General features: G+C 41.6%; 1 protein-coding gene across 1 annotated transcript in view; it reads left to right on the plus strand.

The window, feature by feature from the left end:
* BOD1L1 (biorientation of chromosomes in cell division 1 like 1) overlaps window positions 1-15,350 on the plus strand; it is a 38,123-nt gene that overhangs the window by 10,572 nt on the left and 12,201 nt on the right. Inside the window, exons 6-13 of the mRNA XM_083460676.1 lie at window positions 702-871; window positions 1,707-1,821; window positions 2,000-2,144; window positions 2,565-2,640; window positions 2,987-8,573; window positions 9,970-10,037; window positions 11,231-11,300; window positions 15,176-15,249. Coding sequence (XP_083316802.1) covers window positions 702-871; window positions 1,707-1,821; window positions 2,000-2,144; window positions 2,565-2,640; window positions 2,987-8,573; window positions 9,970-10,037; window positions 11,231-11,300; window positions 15,176-15,249 — 6,305 coding nt within the window. The remainder of the gene's footprint in view (window positions 1-701; window positions 872-1,706; window positions 1,822-1,999; window positions 2,145-2,564; window positions 2,641-2,986; window positions 8,574-9,969; window positions 10,038-11,230; window positions 11,301-15,175; window positions 15,250-15,350) is intronic.

Genomic DNA, 15,350 nt, shown 5'->3' on the forward strand with positions numbered 1-15,350 from the left:
GATTTTAGTGGATATGCCTGTGCTACGTCACAAATTGAAACCAATGCATACCTTCAAGATATTGTTGCTGAGACAATTCTACAATCCTGCTGCAATATTTCAGTTTCCAGAATCCTTGCCAACTTGCCTTGTAGCACCTGGGTACTAAGTGCTCTATGTTGCTGTTTATTAATAAACTAACTAACTAACTAACTAACTAACTTTAACCCCAACAGATTTTGGGGATTTAAGCTCTCCCTTAGTTTTAGATGTGTGGGAAAACAAGGCAAGAATTTGAAGAGATATGTGCAAGCACAGAATGTTTGTCAACTGGCCAGGGGGCGGGGGGGAAGCTTGCCTTGAGTGGCTGATTTTTCACTTTCAGCTTCTGCATTGAGCAGTAGGTCCCCTGACTGCCAGCATCCGATTTTGAGGTGGAACACAAGGAGCTACAGTAGGAAGAAGGCAGAATGGTTCTTTTGTTCACATGGAACTTTCTGCCAGTCCCTTTCATCCCAGCCTAGATCTGGCTTTTAAAAACATCTTTCAGTTAAGGTGGGGAGGGGTACTTGTGTCCTTCCAGATGTTTGTTGGGCTCCAGTTCCTGTTATCCCTGAACTTTGCCTTTGCTGATGGGAATTGGAGTTCATTGACATCTTGCATGGCACCAGATTCCTTATCCATGCTGTTTAGTAACCTTCATTGTCTCTATGTTTCTCTAGATGACGAAGAAGAACATAATCAGGTTAAAACAAAGCCAGAGGCTGATTGGGCCAGCAATAAAAAAACAAAATCTGGGCGACACGCTTACGTCCATAAGCCTTACCTCTACTCCAAGTATTATAGTGATTCTGATGATGAAGGGACTGTGGAGCAACGCCGCCAGTCTGTTGTAAGTTTGGTTTATTTTATTTATTTTTTTAAATAAAATATTTAGCAAAGAAATGAGAACAAGAAAACAATCGAAACTACAAACAATACATGTGTAGACATTTCAGGGATAAGAAACTGCTTCTCTCCTTTGTTCTGACCTATTTTGGAATGCTTGGAACACAAACTAGTTCAGTTTGGACCAGTGTTGTGCCATTCTCAAGCCTCTTGCTTATTATCAATTAATGTGGCAGTCAGCTATTCCTAATGATACCTCTTCTGACCTCCAGTCTTTTCAATAAGTATTTCTGGAGACTTGGTGTGCATATGTCCAGTAGTCTTAATGGAGGGAAAACTGAAGAATATTAATACAGGTTTCATGTCTTGAGGAACTCTTAATTTCTTTATCAGATGAACTTCTGTTTGATACACAAAATTACTGCCAGCATATTGATCGATTGGAGAGGGTTTTGTTTTGCATTTCAGAATAGACTAGTACTGTGTCCAGACTGAGTTAATTTGCTTGATTACAATTTATGGGGGGAGGGGGTTTACTTTGCAGACAAGAAAGTACAATCGAAAGGGTTATTAGGTTTTTAAAAACATATTGTGGGTTTATTTCAATAAAACAAAAACAGTTATGGCCTGCATCTAGAGAAGCCTTTGCATGACAGGAATAGGGTTTTCAGGTTTTGCTTTCTTGCAGCAGTCCTTCATACCTCATTGAGTGCCACTGAAGCTACTCTGCTAGCCTTCAGGGAAGCTTTCTGGGGAGACATAGAGGCTGCTGCTGGAAGCAGGGTAGTGAAAACATGCTTTGGATCCCATCATATGAACTCCCATTTTCTTATGTTCAGGCTAGAGAAAAAGAAGAGAGACTGTTAAGGAGAAGGCTTAACAGAGAAAAACTTGAAGAAAAGCGGAAACAGAAAGCTGCAGAAAAAACGAAAACACTGAAAAGTGCAAATCAAGGTGCTGAGCTGTACTTCAGATGAACACTTCTTGTGCTGTTTTCTACTTGCGAGTTAGTTGCTTTTTTGCACAATAGAGTGTATACTTAATTTAGTACTCGCCAAACAATTTATTTCATTTTGCAGCCAAAATAACAATATCAGAAATTGCAGCTATAGACTTTACTGTGTCGTTCTAGGTAAAAGCACTCAAAACCTGGAAGAAACTCCTGCCAGAGGACTTGAATTGAAGGCCAGCGGTAGCAGCATCAAGGATGTGCTGAAAGAACAAAGATTTTTAGAAAAGAAGGTAGCCCTCAGCAGGAAAAGAAAGAGAGAGTCAAGGTACTTGCAGAGGACATAAAATTAGTACGTTTTGCATACTACAAAGTGCAAATCCTTTGAAAGTAGCATAGATACAGTTTGAAATAGTTTGAACCCCCTCTAAGGTTCACAAACCTCTGGGCTGCTGTTCACAGTTCACCCATCCAAGATAAGGTTAGTAGCAGGCGGCAGTCTACCGTGACATATAATTCTTATTCGTCAAAAAGTGAACTCCTGTTCACATGGAGGAAGCCTAAAAGGCCATTAACTTGGTCTACACAAGCTTCCAAATTGCTTCCCTTAAAAATCAAATTGCCCCCCTGTGGGGCACCCCACATTGGGAACCACGGTTTGAGGCCCATAAACCATGACCGTTGGCTGCACTATAGGTGGTGATGGGAGTTGTAGCCCAAGACATCTCTTTTTTTATTATTCTTTCAGGCATGAAGAAGAAGGGAAGAAGAAAAAATCTGAACAGCTTGAGAAGGATCCTGGAGAACCTCAGAAGATTCCTGAAGTAAGTCCCTCATTTAAACTTTGGTTCTTGTTCTGTAAGACTGTAAGCTTGATCTGTACCTTTAAAATTCAAAGATATAACTAGTATTGTTTGCACTTCAGTACTGTTTTATAGGTTTTAAGCCATTAGTATAATGAAGAAAATCTTAACTACTAAGATTTAAGTTAGATTACTATTAACCTTTTAAAAATGATTTAATACACAAAATTACATGTTGCACAATGCAGTTAATTCCTCCAATTAAATTCAAGGATTTCAGTTCAGACAATGAGCATGGGCTTTGACATAATTCAGGTGAAAATAGCCTTTTGCACAAAGAAATCATACTTACATTTTTATATTGTAGGGTGTTGAAAAGCCCTCCCCAAAAGAAGTGAAGGCCAGTCAAGGCAAAAATGAAGCAAGTAAACTTGTGAGAAGACTTTCAGAGACGGTGCATTCAGCTGATGAAAACAGAAATGATTCCAAGGTAGAAAAAGAACACAAAAGAAGACCATCTACTTCTCTCCAGGTGGAAGGAATGCAGCAAGATACTGAGCCCCGAGATCCCAAATCTCAGATTGATAGAGCAGAGACCAGCTCAGAAGAACCTCAGAAGCAGAAAAGCATACCTAAAAATGAAAAGCATGTTAAAAAGGATGATTCAGAAATCCAAAGTTTTAGAGGTGCACCCAGGAAAGAGGCTAGATCATCGAAAGATAAAAATGAAAAAGAGAAAAGTATTTCTGAAGATAAATTATTAATTAAGCATAAATGTAAAGGAGATGTGTTTCATAAAACAGGTGATGAGGCTGAAAATTTGCCATCTGAGAAAGGGCTGAAAAGCGAGGAGAATCTTCAGAAGCATAGCCAGCTAACAAAATCTTTCTCAGATGACAAAGCTGAACGGAAGAATAAGCACAGAAGTGAAAGGAAAACATCAGCAAACAGCAAAGATCTGAAAAGTGTTTCTGAGCATGCTTTAAAAAATGAAGAAAGTTCACGTAAAGAAAACAGAAAAGACAGACAGGGTTCTATAGATAAATCCAGAGCAGACCACAAGTCTAAAAGACTGTCAAGTGATTTAAGGCCACAGAAAGAGTCTCAGGGTACATCGAAGCAACATAGTTTTGTAACATCAAGGAAAGGGGAAGGTTATTCAGAAGACAAACATGATGCAGAATCGACAAACTCTGATAACACTTTAAAGCAAGGTGATAGTATACACAAAGACAGGCGAAAATCAAAGAATGCTTTGGAAGAGAAGTTACTGTTAAAGTCCAGGTCCAAGAGTCACAGCAAGCAAGGCAAAATACCTGAGCCTGAACTACAAGAAAGTTCCTCCAAGCAGGAATCAGGACAGAAATCCGGGCCTAATTCAGAAGAGAGTGATCCAGATAAGCAGTGTAAATCCAAAACTGAAATTAAAGGTTTTGAAGAAAATTCTGTAGAATTGGACCCTGACAGTGGAGCACATTCAGTTAGTAGTTCTCAAAAAGACTTCAGTCATCGAGTTAAGTCACAGTCAATAGAAAAATCATCTGCAAAAGAGAGAAATAAAAGTGATAAAGATTTGAGTAGTTCAAGACTGGAAAGGAAAATGTCAGCTGAAGGTCACAAGAGCAGAAGTTTGAAGCATAATAGTAAGGACATGAAAAAGAGAGAAGATGACAACAAAGCAGATGACAAAGCTGTTAAACAAGTAGAGACTCATTCAAAGTTGCAAGAAAATCTGCTCACAGATAAAAGAACAACTAAAAAATCAGCTAGTGAAAGCAGAAAGGGAAGTTTTTCATTCCAAGAAATAGATAAAGGAGAAGAAAAATCATCAGCAGAAATGTCAGTCTGGACTAGTGGGCACATGTTACATTCTGAAGAATGCCAAGAGCCAATGGACATACAGTCAGAACAAAGGGACAGTAATGCACAGCATCAAATAACTCAACCTAAAGAAGAAATCAGTAATAATTCACAACAAGAAACTAAATTTAAAAACAATGCCAAAGACCAAATGCATCATAATTCATTGCATGAGTTGAATAAAACTTTGCCTACAAAGGAAATCTCAAAATCTTCCCCTTCCGGTTTCAGTAACCCCAAACAAAAGTTTGAAAAGACTCCTACGAAGGAAATGGATGTGCCAAGTGATGCCTTTAAAAGTGAAGAAAGCAGTTCTCCAACCAAGCAGCTATCAAATGAAGGTGTTGTCCATCAAAAATCCATGGATATGACTGTTGCAGAAGTCAAAAACCCTTTGAGTGATGTATCTATGGAGGAATCTTTTAATTTGGATAGGCCAGCTAATAAAGATACCATTTCAGACAATGAAGCACATACTGCTAAAACAGAACAGCATGGTAGCATTGTATTCGATGGTAACATAAAAGAGAGTGATATCACTGACATGGAAATTTCTAACGCAGGTGGCAAAGGGCACCTAAGTTGTAAAGAAGTGACTGAAGAGAAAACGAGTGGTTTTATATGCATTCAAGAAGGTACTATGCAAAAGATTACTGGAATTGCTTTAACTGGCAGTCAAAAGAGTGAACAAATGACCAGCCCAACTATAGTATTTACAGAGGTATGTGCAAACAAAGGCAAAACAAATGAAAACCATACTGTCAGTGGTGTAATAGAATTGTCTTCAGGGTCAGTGCCCGAGAACACTCCAGAAGAAATTGGTGAAATGTCCATGATGGCTAGTAAACGAGGAGGTGATTTAAGAAGAGTCACTGAAGATAAAAATGAAAACAATGTAGTAGGCAGCAGCAGTTGTGTTAGCATCAGCAACAGCATGGAGACTGAGGTGACTGTTATCGGGACCAGCACAGAGAGAACTGCTGGGAGTGCTGTAACAGCTACTAGCACTGGAGGAAGCCAAAGTGAAGAAGGTACATCGATCCATTTGCAAAGAGAAGGCGATGCCACTATTACTTGCTCAGAAGAAAAAAGTGAGACTGCTTTGAGCTGTACAAGTATAGAAGCAGATGAAGGTTTCACTGTGGGATGTTGGACCCCAAATAAGGAAGGTGCTCATTCCATGTCAGAATGTCCTGTCACAGCGACTGAAGAAAGTGGTGTTGGCACTGAAGGACTTAGCGTGTGTGAAAGTTCCTCAACCAAGGAGGAAGAAAGTGGAGAATGCATTGTGAATTATGCAGAAGAGCATTCTAAACCATTAATCAATGAAACTAGGGTAGAACTTGAACAGACTGTGAATAGTGTTGAAGCAGAAGAGAAAGATGATGCGGTAACCAGTGCAGGTTCTGAAGAAAGGTGTGTGGCTTCCGTCTGTAGCGGTACAAGCAACTTTGACAGTGCTGCTACCTGCCTCAGTGAAGTAGAAAGTGATGGTGCTGTTACCAGTGCGGGTACTGAAGCCAAGGATAGACCTGTGACAAGTGAAAATCCAGATGAATTTCGGAGTAATGCAGCTGGAAGTGAGCATGCTAAAGCTGCTGAGGGTGCTGTGACTTGTACGGCTGCCGAAAGAGGAAGTCCTGGCTCTGCCATCTGTTCAGTGACTGGTACTGACTCGCAAGATGAGCGTGCTGTGACTGGCGTGTGTGCTCAGACGGCAAACAATGTGGCAACTGGGCCGCATGCTGACAAGAGTGAAGACATTGTGAATGGTGAGAGTGCCGTCACCAGCACAGGCATAACAGCAGAAGATGGTCCTGAAGCTGCAGCTGCGTGCACTGGTTTGGAGGACAGCAATGAAGGTTTTGCAGCAGCTTCAGATACACAAGAAAAATACGAGTTTGCCACAGACAGTACAGCAGCTAGAGCTGAAACGAACATCATTGATGTCAGTCAAGGTTCCTATGATGATGAAGGTTGTGTGACTAGCACTGGTGCAAAAGAAGACGATGAAGAAGGTGAAAATTTTGTTACTAGTACAGGGAGAGGGAACGAAGAAGCGGAACAGACTTTGACCTGTACAGGAACAGAAGAAAGTGAAAGGGTGCTGATTTGTGTTGGAGCCAAAGAAGGTGGAAGTTCCTCCATCTGCCTTGCTGCAGGCCAGCTTAGAACTGACTTGGGTGAGCTGACCTCAGATGTCGATAAAGGTGCTGTTGACAGCATGACAGGCTTAGAGAAAGACTTGAAAATTGATGATATCCACAACAGTACAAAGGGAGTGGTTGAAAGTAGCACCACTAGTGTTGGTGTGGCCAGTGAAAATGTTATGGCATTTGGTGCAAAAAAAGAGTCTCAGTTTACTGAGAATTATGAATGTGACGTGATTAGTGCAACCTCAAAGCAAGGTGTGGATCAAGAGTCTGCTGTGGAAGAGAAGAATGAGGATGCCACATCTTTCATAGATACCAGGAAATCTGAAGGCCCGTTTAGGATAGGCTCAAAGAAAGTAGCTGTTCTCTCAGCATCTGCTAATGAAGATGAGAGAAGTGAAGGTGAGACCATCTCTACAAGTGCGGTCAAAGTGTGCCCTACCTTGGCTCAGTCTTCTGCTAAGCATATTGATCAAACACCACTTGTTGCAAAAACAGTTGAAAACCTTGAGAAAACCCCAAGCCTCATCAGTACAGAAGATTTCAACACCCCTACGCCTAGCACAGCTGTTGAGTATATGAATCAGGATGGAACTGCTGGGAAACAAAATAATGTTTCTACAAGTATCTTGGAAGAATTTGAAGCCCCTATGCCAAGTGCAACAATAGAAGATGGCAAAAGTGCATTTCTTACTATACAAGCTGCAGAAAAGACCACTACTGTGGAGATGGACACTATTCCCATGCCCAGTATGTCAACTAGAAGTGTTGATGAAGGTAATACAGTTCATAGCAAAGAGGAAAGGGATGAATGCACTGTGATTTCCACAAGCATAGTTGAAGAGTTAGAGACTTCCATTTCCCAGGAAAGAACTGAAGATGCAGATGAACATTTCCCCTTAAGATTGGAACAAACGGCAGACACAGCTATGATCTCGACAAGCTCAGTGGAACAGTTTGAGACTTCTGTGTCTCCTGTTGAGGCACAAGAGATTGATCAGGTCTGTAGAATCCAAGGAAGGTTTGAGACTTCCCCTATCTCTACTACAGAAGGATGTGACAAAACCATCCATGGTGCATTTGTGCCAGTAAAAGCTAAAGAAAGAACTACGGATGCTGGAGTTTCCACAGATGGAGCAGAACATGTTCAGGAAGCCACAAGCCAAGAGATTGAATTTGTGGTTCAAAACACTGAAAACAACAACCAGAGTGCTGTAATTTTGGTTCAGAAGGGAGGAGAGTATGATGCTCTTGGACTTAGTGTTGCCACTGCTAAACCTGACAAAGAGTTGGTTGCCTTGAGTGCAGACATGCCGGAGGATAGTATAGCAGCCGGAATAGTGGAAGAATGTGACAGTGTCTCTACTGTTGCTGTCTCAGAGAAAACTCCACTTGAATTTTCAAGCAAAGAAGTTGAAGATGAACATGTGCTTCAAAAAGAAAGCCAAAGATTCCATCAGGGGGAACCTGAGGGTGCTGTGGAAGAATTAACCACAGATGACACCACAAGCACAGAAATGCCTGAAAATGCAGTGCAATCTGATAGCATAGGAGAAAGCCTTGGCACAGAAATTTTGAACCCTTCTGTCAGTGATGGAACATCCACCGAAGACCGCGTGCATGAATGCAGAACCCAAGAGAGTGGGCAACATACCGAAGTTCCATCTGGTATGCCACTGGAACAGAAAAGTGAGGATGTAAATTTAGCAATAGACAATATTAGTCACAAGCCAGTATTAGAAACTGACCTTGGTGAAACAATGGATCTCCCCAACAGGACATGCTCGACTTCATTACTTGTCGAATTGGGGGGAAATTCCAAGGACAGAGCACTCGGAGGAGGAACAGTTCAGGGTAGTCACTTGGCTGACATAGATGCTAAAGCGGATGGCCAGAATGAAGAGGAAGCGTTTTCTCAAGGGAGTGTAGCATATCAGTCTGGTAAGTTCCTTATGTACTGCAATATTTTGAGACTTCGGAATTTAATGATTGGGGTGTGTAGGAAGTTAGACTTAGGAGCCAGCTAGCATAAATAAGCCTGCAGTTGATCAAGAATACAAATAAATAATATAGTAAACAAAGTTGAGATGTTCCTATTTAATATGGTTAAGAACAGGATTAGGGTCAACTTTAGACTTTTAAGGATAGCAGCTAGATTATTGGCTAGCACGAAACCTTGATTTTTTTTGTTATTCAGCAAAATTTATATACCACTCTAAGCAGTTTTATTTACAACATTTCTATGAAACCCGTGAAATCAAATTTCCAAGAAAGGTGGCAATGATGAATAAAATTCAGTAAATCATGGTGCTAAAACCACAGCAGAGAGAATATGCACCTGAGGTTAAAATTCTTGGGGAACGAAAGGTCTCTCTGCCTGCTGCCTGAAATATACTGGTTTAGGTATCCGGCAGGTAAGTTTTATGTGGCATTACCCATTGAAATGAATGAACATAACTAAGTCAGCTATAATAACTTCAATGGGTAATTTAAACCAAGTAAAATGTACTTGAATACCACCCACACTCTTTAGCTGCCACATCTGACTTCAGATAGTGGGGGCACTTTGAAGCAGTAACTTGCAGTATAAAGTATGAAGTAGTGCAAAGAATCAAAGCCTTTATAAAACTGAAAATTGCCTTACAATCCTATACCTTTGAAATCATGGTGTGTAAATGTTACATTCTTTCATCCCTAGGGTTGTGCTGGATTTGGCAATATCTGGAAGAGTTAGGAATTTCTAGAACTGTTCTGTGGAACAGACAATAAAGTTCACGTTTAACTTTCTAACTGGGATATCCTCTGAAGCCGAGCCATGGAAGGCTTGGTTATTTTAAACCCACCAGTTCCTAATGAAACACAGAGAAAGGAACAGTTACCTGCACCAGAAGCTTCCATCTTTAATGATCTTGTAGCATAGCCTGAATGGAAAGAGAGATTAGCTTGCTTTTGCCTAGATATAAAATGCCACAGAGAATAAGGAATCATGCAAGTAAGTTTAATTGTAAAATCTTTACTGAAGAGAGCCAAAGGCACAACAGGGACACTGTATGCCCATTTCATCCCCCAAGAGGAATGTAGTTTGAGGGCGCCTGCTTCTGTCAAAGAGCCCAAAGCATAGAGACACTGTTGATTCATATGCTAGGGCCTTGTAAGAACATGCTGAATACTGAGCTTGCTGTTAAAATAATATATTAATAGAGTGGTGCTTGGGGTTCTAGACAAAGGACTCTATGAAGGAATGCAGTTAATAGATGACATCAAATATTGCAAGACAGCAATAACATTGCAAGGAGTATAATCAAATGAATATAAACATTTAAATTGCTTTTGTTAGACAGCAAAGAAATTCACCCAGTTGTGGCTGAAGAGCTGGAACAAAGGACGAGGATGACAGCTATTGAGGTATTATGGTGTTTTAAAAGATTTTTTTCCTTATACCTTTGATTTAGTTTCTGGACTTAACTAGGGAGAAAAGTTAATTTATTTGAATTCTTTCCCCCATCCCAATAAATTTATATTGAAACTTTTTCATCCTACAGTACAATATAAAACAAGCTAACTAAAAATAAAAAAGGAAAGGGAAAGCAAAGTAAATACAAAGCCATCTTTCAGAGGTAGATCTTAATCAAATGTTACACAGAAAGGGCTGGACTCTCCCAGCTCTCACCCAGGAGCTTCCCTTTCTTCTCCCACTCTGGGAGATCTTCCCTTTCCAGCCTTTCATGCAGGGTCATTCACCAGCCAGCCATCTCCATCATGTGCGTACAGTCTCCTCAGTGATCCAGAGTAGAAACCACTCAAAAAAAGAAAGAAAAAGAAGCACAGAATCCTCTTTCTCAGCTCTGTCTCTGCCAGCTCAGAATATTCCGTAATCTCTCCATCCATGGTTCCATTCCACTTCTCCAACATCATAATTCCACTGCAAGACTATTTTACTTCTCCAGGCACCTGTGTAAAGGTCCTCTCCATTCCATCATCTACTGCCTCCAGCTTTATCATTCCACTCTCTTTTTCTGGCAGGCCTTGTTCTGGCAATCAATATTTTTCTCCAAAGCTTCTGTGTCTTTAACCTCATCTTTCTCTTGACCATTTTCATTCACCGCCTTATCCATCTCAGTTCAGATCTATTTTAGTTGCTCATCCAGTAATTGCTGTATGATGCCAACAGTCAATGGGGTGTCCAACAGTGTTTTTGCCATATTGAGTGTTCTTGGTCTTATTGACAACTCACTCTCCACTTTAAGGTGTATAGTCTCTACCTTAAAAGCTTGAGTCTCCTGTCTTCTTATCTCCAGACCTTATTCTTTTCCCACAGTTTCACTTTGCAGCCAGCACTTTCATCAAATGGATGGAAGGTTGAAAATAGCTTTCTAACTTTTAGAACATCCCTTAGCTGTTTATGTTGATACTGCATGTCAAATTTCAGACTCTCAAAGGAACTTTTCTGGATTTTATTACCAGAATATTCAGGTTTCCCATACAGACATTTCCATGCCTGTGAAATAATGATTATCCACTTTTAGTGTAAGTACTGGATAATTTAACAAACTGAGCATGCCCTAACTATTAAGATTTTCCTTTCCTTCACTTCATAGGACCCACAATGTAGAAGCATGGAAGAAGAAAACCTCTCTGAAGAGATACAACCAGAATTGATTTCCAAAGGTAAATTCCGGTTTCTAACGGCAGTGATAAACTGTTGCAGGTTATAATCTTCGGGATGAATCAATAGAATTAAATATTACATTTCATAAAACATCTGATCCACATCAGGAGGTTAGTCATGCAGCCCCAGTTGTTCCTGGGGAGTGAGACTTGCATTTAGTGCAGCTTAATTTAAGTGGGTGCAGATCTGTGAGATTTTTTTTAATTTTTTTTAGGGTTCTGTAAATTCTTTATTGTACATCAGTGAAGCAAAAAGAAAAGAAAAATTCCCTTTTGCCCAGCAACTGCTTAGGGCCCAGACTGAGCACCATGCAAGATGCTGTGTACACAATCCACTCATTGCAATATCAGGACCAAAAAAACCCCAAGTGACTGGAATTCAAGACCAGTTCTGCTGCACCTGTTGAAACCAATTTGGCAGAGGAAAGGGGTCAGCCATACAAAAAAAGGCTGCCACTACAATCACTACTAGTTTGCCCTCTGCATTAACATCAGAACTTTGTGAGCTCTCTAGCCTGTCTCAAGCCTAGCTCTTTTCTCAACGAGAGATCCCCACATTTTGTTGAATGGCTGTGGCTGCTGACCCATATTTGGATGCCTCTTTCCCCAAGTCATTCTGCTATATGCAGCGTGGGGCCCCCTGTTGCTATTTCTCCCTCATTCAATGACTCGGCAATAATACAGTGAAGCAGAGGCAGCAGTGAGCAATCGTTGAATGTTGCTGGTAGGTGACGTATTGTGCCTCAGAGGCTCCACAGCATGGCCACGGCCCTATAGATGCCCACATCGTGGTAATAGAAGTAGCAGAGGCCAGCAAAGGTGAGCGCTGAGAGCAGGTGGGGGCCAGTGTTGGCCAGTTTAATAGATGTCTCTCCATGGACATAGTCAGTTACTGTTTGCCCAAGGCCCCAGTGACCGTGGAGTGGCAGCCAATGAGTAGTCCATGGTTGGTCCAGGATACAGGTAAGCTGCAGGCAGGAGGCCACTGACTGCTCACTCACCAGTCCAGTGCAGAGAGGCAGCCTTGGAACCAGCGACTCCCCGCCATGGGGTCTGCCCAGCCCCACCCGCAACAGCCCCACCGCCATCTTGCACCGTTTGCCGTCCAGATCTATCAAAGGTTATACAAGGTCAGGCAGTTGACAGGTGGGTGTCAGAAGCAGCCCCCAGAAGGCTGAACAAAAGTGGTTCCCCACCCTTGCCATAGTGTTAAGTGTACTAAACTGAACTGAAAGTAAATGTCTGAAAAACTATTCCGCTGCGCTAGCTGTTTCAGCATTGGAGAGAGAGATCTTAAATCCTCATTTCAGTTGAGCTCCCCCCCCCCCCAATCCTTTCAGTTTAAGTAAATTTAGTGTAACTCAAATTTAACCCTTGTGAGGGTTGTATACTGGGTGTTCCCCCCCCCACCCTCAAGTGCAAATTTGGGGTGGGTGCAGAGAGGCCATGGGTACAGGGTGTTGTGCATATGGAACTACTGCCTTGGTAAAGTATTTCACAATTTCTAAGATATTTACAAGGGAGTCCTTTTGCTTTGATATGTAATTCTTGTTATATAAGGCAAATGTTAAATTTGCAAAACTTTTATTAGAGACATTTTTAGAGCACTCCCTCTGCTTTGTTTGAGATTATTCTACCTAGGTAAAAGGAAGTTGTTTATAAAATAATCATGTCTTCTGTCAGGGCTGAGTGTGCACAGCAGACAGTGAATTTCATAGTTTGAAACTGCAAGGAATGTAAACACCCCATTGCTGTTTGAGAAACTAAGATCCAACTCTGTCTTTGACAAGTATATTTAACAACTGAAATGTTCTCTTGTAGTTTAATGTAGTATCAATGAAAGGAACCGTGTACGTGTTTTCAGTGGTTTAGAGAAAGAGCATTGTTTTTTTGGAAGGGGATCTTGGATTAATACCAGTAGCTAGCTATATTCTACGTTTACAATAGGAAGTTCCAGTAAATCAGAATTTTAAACATTTTAAAGTTGGAATAAGCAACTGGGAGGCACAGGCTTCCTGCCTATTGCTCAGCATAATCCTTCAACCCCAAGAGGCCTCTCTCTCTGCAGTGCCTGGGAGCGAGCAGCCGACCTGCATAAGAAAGAGAGGGCTCTTTGAAAGCCTTTGCTGCTGCTCATGATGGAAAGGAGGGGTTGAGGAGCCCTTTTACTGTCTCCTGACTGCTGGAAAGTGAGTCAACACAGGGAACAGGCTAGAGGCTTATGCACATCTGACACTTGAATCCCTTTCCTGACAAGTGACATCGGAAGAGGAAACCTGGTTGGTAGCCTCCGCATTACTGTATTGCAATGTGAAAGAATTAGAATTGGTACTATGGGATGCTGCCCGTGAAGTGGCCAATTTGGATATTGGGTGGGGGTGGGGGTGCAAACTGTTATAAAGCAGGAGAAAAAGCAGATTCCTGAGCACAGAACATAGCTGCTATAGTTCCCAGAAAGGTTTCCTCTGAAATAAGGCTAACCTATAAATAATAACTTCGACCAAACTGCGGGAGGCAGTGGAAGACAGGAGTGCCTGGCGTGCTCTGGGCCATGGGGTCACAAAGAGTCGGACACGACTAACGACTAAACAACAACAACATAAATAATAGCATAAATGGGAGGTTGATTTTTTTAGTGGGAGCATTTCAGTACTGCTGCTGAAATCCACACGAGCAAATTTATATCTAATGGGGATAAAATGCATATGCATTGGGATGCAGTAGGCCAGGCATGGCCAAATTTGGCCCTCCAGCTGTTTTGGGACTACAACTCCCATCATCCCTAGCTAACAGGACCAGTGGTCAGGGATGATGAGAATTGTAGTCCCAAAACATCTGGAGGGCCAAGTTTGGCCACGCCTGCAGTAGGCACAGCACCTCTGAACTGAAGCCCATGGATTGGGGTGGGGAGGTGAGTAGTACGGTCTGCCTGAGGACTGCTTCCTGTGCCCTTGCATAGAAATATTATTTTTCTGTACAAGTTTCTAGCTCAGGGGTCAGCAACCTTTGTCAGCTGTGGGCCAGTCCACCGTCCCTCAGACCATGTGGTGGGCCGGACTATATTTTGAAGAAAAAATATGAACAAATTCCTATGCCCCACAAAGAACCCTGAGGTGCATTTTAAATAAAATCACACATTCTGCTCATGTAAAAACACGCTGATACCCAGACCGTCTGTGGGCCAGATTTAGAAGGCGATTGGGCTGCATCCAGCCCACGGGCCTTGGGTTGCCTACCCTCTTCTAGCTGAAACTTGTTTGCATAGTTCTGAGAACACTTCATAGTAGTTCTTAAAATCCATCTTGAACTTGTGGTTAACATACTGTTAAGGAAATGTAGGTATAAATCAGGAAGTCACCACTTTAAATCTCATATCTGCCAGAAGTCACTAGGAAGCTGTCTACATCTACAATATAGAGATAATTGGTTGACCTTACAGATTCATGAAATGATTGTCACGGGGCTGCCAGGGAACGCCTTTGAGGAGCGGGAACAGTCAGAGGGAGATAGAGAGGAAGTGACAGATGGGAAAGAGGGAGAGAGCCCGGAGGCAGGAAGGCTCTCCAATGCTGAAGCAGAGCCCCAGCACCGCACAGGAAAGGAGAGGGGTAAAACACAGGGATCAGAGACGTCCCCACCTTTTCTGTTGGAGGAGAAGCCGGAGAAGACCACTCCCCGAATCTGAACCGGACAATTCAGACGCATGATTGTAATGTGCTGCTTGTACATATGCAAAATAAAGAACTGTTAATATCTCTCTGAGTGAGCCTTATTGAGAAGAGCATATACAAGCCATCACATTGAGACACTGCTTTGTAAAGCATTTTGAATGAATTAATAGTCCTTTTTTCTGCCTTTTTGCTTTTGTTTTTTAGCACTTGAAACAACAGATACTTCAGTCGTAACAGAAGCAGTAGAAGTCCAAGTTTCTAGAGAGAAATCATTAGAGGTTTGCATTTCTTCCTTGTTTTACTTTTCTTTATTGAATATTTTTTTCCTTTTTTTAAAAAAAAAAAAGATTACAGCTTTTAGGAGCCTGCCTATCAAAGG

The sequence above is a fragment of the Podarcis liolepis genome (assembly GCF_965112155.1).
Source record: "Podarcis liolepis genome assembly, chromosome: 9".
Lineage (NCBI taxonomy): Eukaryota > Metazoa > Chordata > Lepidosauria > Squamata > Lacertidae > Podarcis > Podarcis liolepis.